A 12917-nucleotide genomic window follows, 5' to 3' on the forward strand; every position below is an offset into this window, starting at 1 on the left:
TTTGTTTCACGCTTCCCCTTTATTGTGTAGTCGAAAAAATTGTTAAGCTTATAGCAGCAGCTTATGCGATGAGAGCTTAACGCTCTTAAGACAATTCTTTAAGCCGGGGCGTACAATCCTTGCACACCGTTACCTTTTTTGTTGTTGTTCTGGTACAAACAAGGAGCGCAAGGATTTGCTTGGCTTCTCGCTTACTACTTCCCAGAAGGACAGGCGTTGCACAATGAAATTGGCGAAGCAATTTTACGGAAAGATTATGAAAATCGCCCGGCATGTAGAGCTACAAAAAGAGCCCGTTTCTATTTCCAATTCTTTTTCAACGAAAATCAAATATTCCCTTTGGAAGCATTTATTCCAAACCCATCTAAAACGTCAGTATCATAAACATTACCACATCATCAAATGTGGGGAGAGCAGTAATAGTGATTGATCCCTTCAAATAGCTAACCCAAAATTTTACCGCTTTCGTGCCCATGCCCATTCCTTACAATCAATACAACCCTCACAAGCGCAATTGAAACATAATCATCATCATCATCCCTTCGAATTGAGGTACTAAAATGAATAAAATTGTAATTTTCTCTTTGCTCTCACAAACCTTTTGCTCTCGACCTTTGCCAATCAGCCGCAGAAAACCCTTCGAATCACACAACATTACCGCCATTCCCTCCCAAAACCCCCCTTTCAAACAGCATCATAGAAGTCGCGTCGGCAATGAAATCGTTTTCATTAGCAGCAGCTACCTCCCGCTCCGATGGGGAGCGCTAGCAAACGTCGAGAGAATGAGGATCAAACGGCAAACCAATCAGCCAAAAATGATGAACTAATCAGCATAAATTAGGCGGAACTTGCCTTAGGCGGCCGCTGAAGCCTCCCGGGGTCCGTCGCTTGCTTCCGGAAAATCGAACTCCGAACCGAAATCGTTCAATACACTTACACAAATAACAAAACATCGCAGTAATTTCTTCGTGCCGATGGCTTTCCGGCCGGGTGGAATCATCCATCCTTCATCGTACTCTTTTTTTTTCCTGGCCAAAAGCAATTATCGAGCGGATTTCATTTCGACCTATCCTTCTCGCTGCGCTAATTCGCGAAGCAGGCTTTTTCGCTTTCATCAACCTTCCCAACCCCCACCCGCGGACGGTGGGTGAAAAACTTCCAACCTTTACGGAACGATTAATATCATCGGAGGCCCCTAATTACGCTAATCCCACCGCTCATCGGTCCAATCGAGCGTAACTGTTTCGAGTGCGGTTATCTCTTTCTTCCCTGTACGGGCGACATCGGGGCTTATCAACCGAAACAATTCAATGCGTTTTTTTCTTTCGTCAATACTTTCGTTTTCTTCTTAAACTGCTTTGATTAAAATCAGTGTGCCATTTATCCTTGCTACGCGTTTGCCGTCTGCCTACACAAACAATTGCCGGATTGGGGGATTTTGATTGAGAAAATTAAATACCCCCCATGTCGATTTTTCGTGCCACCGTCATTTTACCTCGTTTTAATGCTCAACTATTTTCTCTCTCTCTCTTTTCCCTTTACAGCAAAGTGGTGACGACGATGGATTCAATGAACCACCGATGATATCGCCACCGCCGCCCGAGTACGGCTACCGGTTGAAGGGCGACAAGGGAGAACGGGGCACCAAGGGGGAGAGCATACGGGGGCCACCGGGCCCACCGGGACCGCAGGGACCGCCGGGTCCACCGGGACCGCCGGGTGTAGCGGGCCCGAAGGGTGGCGGCGCATTCGATGGTGATGGATCTGGCGATGAGCTGGTAAGATACCGTTTTCGGGCTAACTGGATTTGTTGAGCCAATTTAAATGGAACTTGTTTGACTGTTCACTAATCGCATGTATTGTCCAACTGTTGTCGCTTTTCGTTTACCATGCTAACATGAATTATGCCGCGTATACCACGTGTATATGTGTACAGAAACGATTATCACAGGTAAGGTTTCATTGGGTTTTTTAACGCATAAAAATAATTGCCAGGGGATGAAAAAGCTTTAAGGCTGTCGCTGCGCTTTCTCTGAAACGATGAGATTAGTTCCCCATCCCCCAATGCTTTGTAAAATATTCAAAAGTAACAGTTAAGCAGTAGAAACAATAACAAAAAGCCAATATTTAAGGCATAGCATAGCAAGATATACATGAATAACAATTCTTAAATTACTATTGTTTCGATGTTGGTATTATTAATTAACAGTTAATTTTTTAATTTAATGCTTAGGTTTTAAATACTTACCAATAATTTATCATAATAATTAAATAGTTTAGATGAAAAACTCTTACCATTGTAATGTAATTGTAAGAAGTGGCGTAATTTAAAATCATGATAATTTGATAAAAATAATCATTTGCCATTAAACACCTTTGAAAGATTTCACGTCAAGTATTAGGCGCCTCCATCACCAATTCAATTTCTACCTTGCACGTATCGTATTTAATCGAGTCCTTGTTAGGAGAGTGGTAAATTGAGTGCATTGAAGTATAATATATTTTTGTATGAAAACAATAGTCCATTATAATCGTCTTATATTTATGATTGTTTCTATCATCTGAGATGATTATGGTTGAATTCACCCTCTTTCACCCTCTTTCTCTATCTCTCTTTAATAAATCGTTTAATCATTAACAATTCCAGCCAACTTTAGAGTCATTTTACTTTCCTCTCTAGCTTGTTTAACATTCTTTTTCATCGGTATATAACCGTTAATACTAAGAAGCCTATCTACTAACAAGCTGTTATAATCTTAATTACCGGTGGAGTCGCCTGGTGTTTCACGTTATTTTGCTGGGCAATTATTTGATAACAATATGAAGCTGGGATTGAAGGAAAAGAAATATCTAAATGAAGATTATTTACAGTTTAATGTCATTCAAATGCATCTAACTACTTCTAGATATGTCACCTAAACTGTTGATGATTATCAAGCTATTATCCATTTAAGCCAACTTCTCACAAAAGCCATATTAAAGCTTTTACATCGAAATGGATGTGTTTCCACCGAACGTACGTGTCACTTATAAAGCATTTCTTTACTTTACACTCTTCTCCCTTCTCACATCAGCTCTACGACACACTGCCAAACAGAAAGCACGGAGGGCAATGCTTCTGCAACGCATCCCTCATCATCGAGGAGCTGAAAATGGACAGCAAACTGCGCGAGTATCTTCGCGGCCCACAGGGCATGCCCGGCAAGGAGGGCAAGACGGGTGCTCCCGGTCTGACGGTAAGCACCCCATTCACCCCATCATTCTACTCGTTGTTTGTTAGCGGGGATTTTAACGCGCTGCCTATTTTTCCTTCTCAACAGGGCGTCACTGGTCCGCAAGGCGAACGTGGTGCTTCCGGCCCGAAGGGCGACAAGGGAGACCGCGGTGACCAGGGCGCGGCCGGACCGGAGGGCCTCCACGGAAGCAAGGGGGAACCGGGGCTGGATGGGGCACCCGGTGTACAGGGCCCACCCGGCCCACCGGGACCTCCGGGGCTTCCCGAGAACTATGATGTAAGTAATCAACCGTGGCTTACCGCCGCACAAACTAACATGCGCTTGCAACTTGTGCCCGTGCTTTGTGTGCGTGTGGTGCCCGTGCACCACACACGCAAAGCACACGATTAAAAAACCGCTAACCTAGCCGCTAATCCAGCAGCATCTTGCCTTACAGCCCCATCACTAACGCACGAGTTATTTCTATCTCTTTCTCTATCCGTTCTCTGTATCTCTCTGTCTCATGTCTCTGTCTCATAACCATAACCGTTTTTTATCCCAACTTTAACTAACCGATTTTTTTCTAGACTAATTGGAATCCGTCGCGGATGTTCAAGGTATAACACGAGTAAAAGGAGGGAAACATGGTGTGGGCTTAGCGGGAGCGGAGTTGTAGTGTATGCGTGCCATTCTTTTCCATTATGTTTTTATTTTCCATCCATCCATCCGTATTGTTTTCCCAACACGCCCTCCCTGGGTGTGCGTGTGTTTATTGTGGTAAACCCGGTTTAAATCTCCGGGTATAATTAAATTTACTCTCCGTGTCGCCGAGAATAACCCAACCGGCGACACGGTATGCGTGTGTGTGTCTGTGTCTGTGTGTCGCCAGCCCGGAAAGTTTTCCAACCTGAACCGAGAAGAAACAACAAAGGACTCGATTGTCTCCAGTGCACTGTGACAAGTGGACTAATTCCCGGACCAAAGAAAGAAAAGCGGGCTCCCGTGCTCAGAAACCGGAAGACTAACTTTCCCATCCGAAAGCGGGACCGGACCACCACCGGGTTGAATCTCGATAAACTTTTACCCTTTTGGCCGGTTGCAAAATTTGCGACTGAATGGAAACTTTCACACCGCTCTGTGTGTGTGTGTGTGTGTGTGTGTGTGTGTGTGTGTGAGTAGAGTGAATGCATCGGATGCTTCTTATTGCTCGATAAAATTTAATTTGTGGTAAAAGGACCATAATGCGGGCACTTAAAATGGTGTGCGCAGGCGGCGGGTATGCTGTTGCTCAGCGGGGAAAATGTTCCGTGTTCAAAATGCTGCTAGTTTTCGATGTAATTAAAAAAACAAAGCCCGGTGTGATCGGGTAAAAGGAACTTTCACCGGTGCATCAAACAATTTACAGCAGTGCGCTTAACAGGACTTATTGCTAATCGGCGAGGCGTACCACGTCATCTCTAGTACCGCTGGAAACCGTTAAACATAACGAAACTGAAGTATGAGCGCAGAAGAATCTCTTCAAAAACTGCAACCGCGAAATTGGCTGCTACTGAGCGGACTGAAAACAGAGAAAAAGCAGCGTGAACATGACAAATCTAGCTTTATTCAATTTGCACCTTGTTTTTGTTTATACAACTCGCCTGCCGTTTTTTGCAAGCGGGAGTTCCCCTCCCCATTTGACAGCCTTCAGGGCACAAAAGTCACCACTGCAAACTGGTGTGCAAGATGTGTTGTGTAATCCAAAGGAGCCGTAGCAAAAGACAAACGTTAGCGCACAAATCCTCTTCAGAGCCGCAGAGCCGGTCGGTCGTCTTCATACAGTGCAATCAAAACGTTCCGGCGTGTGTGAGTGTGTGTATTTGTGACATGTAACTGGTGGCACCTCTCTACATGTTCCTTCACGTTGTTCTGCTGCACCCCTACCGATAAAATATTATTTATGAAACGAACAGAGATATATATTGCCGGTGGTGTGAAGCTGGTGAATTGTGTGCAGTCGGACCAAATGGCATTTTGCTCTGGGATACGTGGTGCGTGGCTACGGCGTCACAGTAAGCACAGACACTGCGGGCCAATATTGCTGCTGTTCCAGCGCACTGTCACACCTGACGGTAGCTGCACGGTGTAGTGGAAAATCTTTTATTGTTCCAAGCAAAAGAAATGGAAGTGGAGAAGAAGTTCGTACGTGTTTCTTTCATTGCTACGAGGGATTATCTTAGATGTTTTTTTTGCCATCGATTTCGTCGTGCACATTGTGGTGATTGTAGTTGAAAGCTGCTCGAGACGAAGACCTTGTGTTTAAAGTGTTACCAGTTAACGTGTTGTGTTCTATTTTTATCAGTGATAGTATAAAATTGATTTCTTTTAAAATTGTACAGTATGTGCGCAAGTTTTTGCCAATTTCAACCCATTTGTTTTTATGTCATAATGGATATGTTGCATTTTTTGTTGCATTACAAAATGGTGGAATAATCAAAGATCAAAATCTATATCTCACAATAGTTACATTTACATAAAATCGACAAAAAATTACCACAAATCTACAGTTTAAAACGTTTGCTTGAACCTGCAAGACCTTTCCCAACTGCAAGAACAATCAACAAATTATAAAGACACGTAAACGATAGAAAGGAACTTTTCCGGGCTCTTATTTTTCGCTTCACCACAATCGCGACGAAAAGGGCATTCGCTTAACCTTTCCAAATTGAATCGTTTAAAGCACGCGAAAACCACTGCCTACATCCTGCGCACTCCAATTGCACAAACTCCGGGTGCGGAAACAAAACGAGATAGAAACGTGACAGTGTGCAAATGACGACCGTCGTGAACGAGGAAACTTTGTTCCAGTGCGTTTTTTTTCCCCCAGTGCCATTTCGTTTTGTTTCATATTTCATTGTTATCCGTCGCGGGGTTTGCAAAGCGTTGCAAATAAGATGAATCCGTTTTTCGTTCGCGTTTCACGGGCACCACCCTGGCATCAGTGGGACATTTCACTTCCACGGTAGTGCCATAGCAACGTGTAGAAAAGTTTTACCTTCATTTAGGTGTTTGTCAACTGCGGAAACCTTTGCTGGTTGAAAATGTGTGTGTGTGTGTTTTTAGTTGTTTCAATTCCTATTCTCTTTTTTTTACTACGAAACCAAGGGGAATGGAGAAACCCATTCAAAAAACTCGATTTTCTTGTACTTGTGTTTTATTTTCTTTAACAATGTCAGTAAAAACTTCATCTCGAAATCGCTTGAACAGAAAACAAAACCAAAGCAACGACAAAAAAAAATACAATAGTTCGCGCTGATTCTAACCGGTACGCAAATGTTTTTTTCTCTCTTTCTCTTTGCTCTTTCTGCTCGTACGGTTCTGTCCCATTCCCATTTCCCATTTCCCCTTTTGATCCTCGCCAACTGCAGGAATCCATGCTGGGCGCACCGATCCAGGGAATGCGCGGTGGATCACCCGGGCTGAAGGGTGAACCGGGCGAGAAGGGCGAGATCGGATTCCCGGGCGAAAAGGGCGAACACGGCACCAAAGGTGACCGGGGTGATCCGGGTCTGACAGGTGCCAAAGGTGAACGGGTACGGTATAAAGAGTGGCATTTGCGAGTAGCGGGGTATAATGCCCACAAAAATCTCACACAAAAAGCTGCATTGTTTTGTCCGAGCTAGTTTTTAACCTCTTCCGTTTCGCTTAGTAGACTTTGGAGAGCTTTTTTTTTCGCCCGTTTTTTATCAAAACTTTTTATTTCTGCTTGATTAAAAGATTGATTTCATTTGTCTCCTGCTGTGTTTGTTAGTGGTGATTAGTTCTGATGAATATTGATTCTTTTTGCTGCGCCCTCCACATGACTGTGTTTTACTGTTTTGCATACACCCCTTTTATATTCACCTTGTTTTCGGATTTCCCATCTTATTCCCTTGCTATTTCCTATGCGATTCCTACTGAAATACTCAGCCCGTGTGGCATAATGTTACGGAAATTTCTTGCTTAGGGTTCATCTTTCAGTTTGTTTTTGCCCTTCCAAACCGGAAATGTGAGGCAACGCAATGTTTTGCTCTTGCTCTTTCACTGTATTTCACACTAAAATGACACGGGAGGAACTTAATTCTTTCCCTTGAGACACGTGCTAAAACATTGGACACAAGAGCTGCTGAACAATTTGAAAAGGAAAATCCCTCCCCGTAGTACACGACCTTTTGCAGCAAAGAAACAACGGAACAGTGTAAGAAAAACAGAAACCAAAAACACATGCGACAGGCAAACGCAAAACGCAAGAGAAAAAGTTTTGTCTCGCCAAATGTTGTTGTGTTGTTGTTTTGCGATATTTTAACGATGTGCTCTCTCTCTCTCTCTCTCTCTCTCTCTTTCGGTGCGTTACGTGTGCGCGGTTGCCGCCCGCCTCGAAGGAATTGTAAAGCATTCGTTGTGTCCGTGGTATTGTACGCTGCGATTTAGCATTTGCAAGTGCGAGTGGTTTTTTTATGGAAGAGGAGGATAAAAACAAGTTGCCAACATTTTCCGACCCGTCTAAATCCCGTTCCGTAGTAATCTCCAGGGATTGTCTGTAGATTGTTTCATTGCGGTTTTTTTGTTTATTTCTTTACCGGTGTTTTATAAAAGGTTTTTGTACGATGTCCTCTGTTTGTAGTAGGTTTGTTCTTATTTGTGTGTATTGAAAGTAAGTGCACGTTTTATAAATCAATTTCCTTGTTTAATTATAAAAACACCCATGTAATTTGAGTGTGTTTGTGTGCATAAAATATTTTTATACACTTCATTGTTATCAATTTTATTGTATTTCTATATTCCGTCTCATAAGTGCATGTCTTACGATTGGGTTTTAATGTCTTAAATCTTTTAATGTCTTAAAATAATAACTTAAGACTTCATAAAACCTTTCCAGACACGCTTTTGTGAGACACATTTATCTTTATATTTACCTTTATACTTACAAATTACTCACACAACTACTAATACACTCCACAAATCCCTTCAATTATGTGTAAATTAATGAATCACGCTCTGTTCTCTCCTTCCACGCGCGCACACCATCCGTACAGGGTCATCAAGGGGCGCACGGACAAACGGGGCCGAAAGGACCGCCCGGCATACCGGGCATACCGGGACTCCCCGGGCAGACGGGCGCCTCCGGACCGAAGGGTGAGAAGGGTAACACGGGCGAATCGGGCCCGCCCGGTCCACCGGGACCGCCCGGCATGGTCATGCACACCGAGGGTGGCCGAAACGGAACGACCGATCAGTGTCAGTGTCAGCCGGGGCCACCGGGGCCACCGGGCGCACGCGGTCCATCCGGATACGATGGTGCGCCCGGACTTCCGGGCGAAACCGGACTTCCGGGCCATCCGGGTCTGCCGGGCGACAAGGGCGAACGGGGACTGCCCGGGCCGAAGGGCGAGAAGGGGCCGGAGTTTATCATCAACGAAAACGCAGCATTCAACTCGTCGCGGGTAAGTTACCATTTCACACTTGACACTTCCCCCCACCCTCCACTGCATCGTGCATCACACTGCTAAACCGGGGCCGGTTTGGGAGGAAGTTTACGGCGAGCATCGCGACGCTACTGGAGGAGAACCGGTAAATCACATCACACCGACCGGCTCCGGTTGCAAACTTTATTGGACAATTTATGTGACATCGTTCACATTCCCACCGACTAGTGGGGTTATAGCAGCTGGGTCGGTGCACAAGGTGCATGAAATCTGGAAGCATTGCAACTGCCCTTGCAGCATCCCGGAAGAACTGGAGACACACTCGAACAAAAAAAAAACTCCACAACCGTCCAAGCAAAACGAGTCGCACAGACGCATGCAATGATGAAGAATAGCAACAACAAAAAACGGGTAACGAACCCACTCACCCAGCTCAGTTTTCAACTGTTCTCCAGCCGTAAAAGGCGAAAGAAGACATGCAGCTGCTTCGCTGAACAGAGCAGAACAGTTCGCTGCCATAGAGAGAAAAAAAAACGCACCAAATGATGTTACACTTCTGCTGCACGGAACTTCTCTTCACCCGCAGCGTCCAGCTTCTTTTTTTTTCATCTCCTCATATGCATTTCCCCTTTTTTGTTCCTCTTTCTTTTTGTCACGAAGCTAATGTAAAGCGTGACTGGACCGGACGGGGGGGGGGGCCGAAGTGCACGGAGCGCACCGTTTGCTGTTGCAGTTTGTACTTTATTAGCTTCCTAACATTGTTCTGCCCTCCTTCCTTCCGGGGCGATGGGATGGGTGCATAGGGGTGAGCGTGTTCAGTCGCTTTCGTAATGCATACATTCAGGCGCAGATGGAGCACAAGAGCAACAACAAAAAAAGGCACGCCTGGTGCGCGCTTCCGGCGGTGCACAATATGCAACATTCTTCACCGTAGACACACACACACACATTTCATCCTTTTATAGCATTTCATAACATTTTCTGCTCGGAATGGGAATGGGTTTTCATTTCCAAGAGAATGAAGAGCGGAACTCAAGTACACGTGACATGGTGCGAGGAGAGGTGCAGCATCAAAACGAGCTGGAAAAATGTTAGCTGAACAAAGGTGAATTACATCCGTGTGCATTCGTCCGTGAGAGTGATGTGATGAGAGTGTGTGTGTCCAACAGAATGCACTTAATTGAATTCGAGTGGAAAAGTGTGAACTGCGGAATCAGGATAAGCGGTTTTTTTGGCTCACTCAGTACAGCTTATTATTTGATGATTGAAATTCTTGCACGATTGCTCTCCTTTTCTCCACTCTTGAATCTTGTGACACGCTTCACCTGTAGTAGATCATCGTGTATGTAAATGTAAAATTTTTTTTTTTTTGTTTCTATTACTCGCTTCCCCTTTTTTTCGATAGGCCAACAAAGGAGAGAAAGGCGAGCGTGGACAGCGTGGCCGCCGGGGGAAGACGGGCCCACCGGGACCGATTGGGCCACCCGGCAAGCCTGGCGGTATGGGTGAAACGTGGCCGGTAAGTAGAATTTATAGCGAAACTTGCAAAGCTCAGCAATGGTGCTGGGCGGGTAATCAATTTTAATTATTATCTTTTTCAAAAATCCCACTTTTCCACAATAATCCCCAGGGACGACCGGGACCAAAGGGAGACCAGGGACCGAAGGGTGAAAAAGGCGACAGTATGGCAATGCGGGGCGTAAGTATTGTAGTGTATTGTGATTTTAAACAGCTCTCCTTCGGGTTACACACTAAGTGCTGTGCCAATGCTACTCCTATCTGTTTTGCAGCTTGTGTTGAGGCTCGTGATAAAAGAAACAGATAGTAAGAAAAAGATAAATAAAAAATACTTTTTCCCACTCAGGATGGAAAAATGAAACATGAAATTATAACAAAATACTGTAAGGCGTACAAAAACCGAGAGAAAATATTCTAAAAATATTGAATATTATCCCTTTTTGCCACTGGTCGCCGTAACAATTCCTCTAGATGATTCAATCCAATGTTTGCTTGACTTCTCATACGTTCAGGGATGAGCAACATCTAAACGGAACAACAAACATTGACTGTTGTCTATTTTATACATCAAAGAGTGTATATTTCGTTTCAAAACGCCTGAAAGTATGCAATCAGGCTAACAAAATTTGTTTATTTTGGTGTAGACGTCGAAAATGCGTCTACAAGTACCTCATATTTTCCATTATTTAGAATCTGTTCGGTCGATCTTGTGGTACAGTCGTTTACTCGTACGACTTAACAACATGCCCGCCATGGGTTCAAGCCCCAAATGCATTGTACCCCCATACATAGGACTGACTATCCTGCTTTGTGTAAGTCAACAAGTCACTGAAAGCCAAAGAACAAGAGAATTTGATAACCCGATGCTACTATTACAACAAACGTTGGTGATTGGTATTCGCCCAGAGAACACTTACAAACTGAAACATAAAAAACAAATCGTTGAAATATTTTGAACAATATTGTTCAGTTTGAAAGACTTCTATAAGTAGTTCCAATTGTACTTAAGAAGCTTATCAGCATCAACTCTCAAAAGCTTAGTAGAGATATAATCGTTACTGCAAGAATTAAATCGACCAACTTTATCACACTCTTGTGCTACTCGAAGAAATGGCTTGTTGCCATGAAACGTACACACTCCTGCAGTTATTTTTATACCTGTCTGGAATTGTAACTTTTCATTTGAATTCTGCACTCTGGGAAGCTCTTGGCGGTATAGCAAGCTCTTCATACACACACACACACACAAACATTCAACCAGAGCCAGTAAGAAGCCTGACAAAGAACGAACTATTCCCATGCCTTGAAAAGATTTCATCGACAATGTATCGAAAAGGCATCTCGAGAGCACTTTCCGCCGCTTGCAAATTCTGTGAAACCATTATCAAGACTTAGAGCGGTGTGCTGGCTGTATGCTGTGTGTGTGTGTGTGTGGGCAAACTTAAGCCTCTTTGAAGAAAAATTGTACTCCGTGTTGTACTGTATGTGCGCGAGAATTAGTTTCACTTTTCTAAAAAGTTTCCTACACTCTCCCACACACGCAAACAAACACACATCCACGCAAACTGTATCAAGTGCAATCCTGCGGAGAATCTCAACGAATGAAAACTTTACCCCCGTCGAGTGAAGCGTACTTAATTAATCATGGCTTTCTGCAAGCTCACCATTGGCGGAGACGGTGGTGGTGCTGGTGGTACAAATTTTAAAGCGAAAGTTTATCGCTTTTGTCCCGCCGACATGACGACCACCGCCCCATTTCTCCATTATTCCACATTACATCCTTCCCGGGGCCCAGTCGGTGTCGTCCACGTCCACGCGACGGCACTGACAGCTCCGTAATGGATGGATTCCACTGGCTGATTTTTCTTCGCTCACTTCATTATCCACCGGGATGGCGGAATGGTGTGTACAGTGTTGTGCCGGAACGAGCGCGAAAGTAATAGGAGTGTCTTGTGTTTAAAGGGAAAAAAGTCGTTCCACCACCGGGCCTCCAGAGGTTGTATCAGCGGAAACGATGTAATCTTACATGCTGCTAGACATTATAGAGCGAAGACAAAAAAAAATGCAGGTCAATCAATGCTGTCTCACTTTTCCTTTCCTTCCCCCCAAAAAACACACTTTTCTTGCCCTACCAGCTGCAAAACTTTCGCTCAACACCGTTTCGGACCTACCGACAGGGCGTCCCACAAATCAACCCAAACCGTTGCTGGTGGAACGCGAAAAATCACCGCACCCCTTGCACACCTGCACTCTACTACTACCGCCACATGCTGGGGGCCCACACGGTTCGCGGCTGCAAAAGCAAGTGGACATGCGCTGCAAAATCAGTGTGAAAAACTTCCTCCCTCCAACCAGCCCACCACCTAAGGGGCAAATGTTTCGGGGCGATAATTTTTCTTCCCATCGGACAATCTTTCCCTCCCTTGGACTTGGTGTACGTTCGCTCTGGGCAGAGTGCTTTAGCTGTGCTTAGCTTGCAACAGAGACGCAAGCAAACGTACCAGGGCCAGCCACACAGGCTAGCCCGTCCAGGCAAAGTGACTACATTCCTGAAATCGCTACCCTGCCAGGGTTTCTAGGTCATAAATTTTCCCTCCTTAAATGCCAGTCGGCTACTTCCCAGCTGGAAGAGCTGAATGCCAGCGTAACACCCCGGGTTGGGAGCGAAGAGCCATGGACGATCGGTACACCACCGACGATGCATTATCCTTGCTTCGCGATGGCGACGATTATTTGAATC

At 44.8% G+C, this 12917-nt stretch overlaps 1 protein-coding gene across 10 annotated transcripts in view; it reads left to right on the forward strand.

Moving 5' to 3' along the window:
• The window catches only part of LOC120947924 (collagen alpha-1(XVIII) chain), a 197932-nt gene that overhangs the window by 144581 nt on the left and 40434 nt on the right, over positions 1 to 12917 (forward strand). For 6 of the 10 annotated variants that reach the window (XM_049607966.1, XM_049607968.1, XM_049607971.1 and 3 more), the window contains 9 exons: positions 1545 to 1778; positions 1937 to 1951; positions 3075 to 3236; positions 3321 to 3512; positions 3803 to 3832; positions 6623 to 6787; positions 8270 to 8677; positions 10065 to 10178; positions 10290 to 10358. In XM_049607966.1, coding sequence (XP_049463923.1) covers positions 1545 to 1778; positions 1937 to 1951; positions 3075 to 3236; positions 3321 to 3512; positions 3803 to 3832; positions 6623 to 6787; positions 8270 to 8677; positions 10065 to 10178; positions 10290 to 10358 — 1389 coding nt within the window. The remainder of the gene's footprint in view (positions 1 to 1544; positions 1779 to 1936; positions 1952 to 3074; positions 3237 to 3320; positions 3513 to 3802; positions 3833 to 6622; positions 6788 to 8269; positions 8678 to 10064; positions 10179 to 10289; positions 10359 to 12917) is intronic. The other 4 variants (XM_049607969.1, XM_049607974.1, XM_049607967.1 and 1 more) reach the window with 3 other exon arrangements.

The sequence above is a fragment of the Anopheles coluzzii genome, chromosome 2 (assembly GCF_943734685.1).
Source record: "Anopheles coluzzii chromosome 2, AcolN3, whole genome shotgun sequence".
In the NCBI taxonomy this organism is placed as follows: domain Eukaryota; kingdom Metazoa; phylum Arthropoda; class Insecta; order Diptera; family Culicidae; genus Anopheles; species Anopheles coluzzii.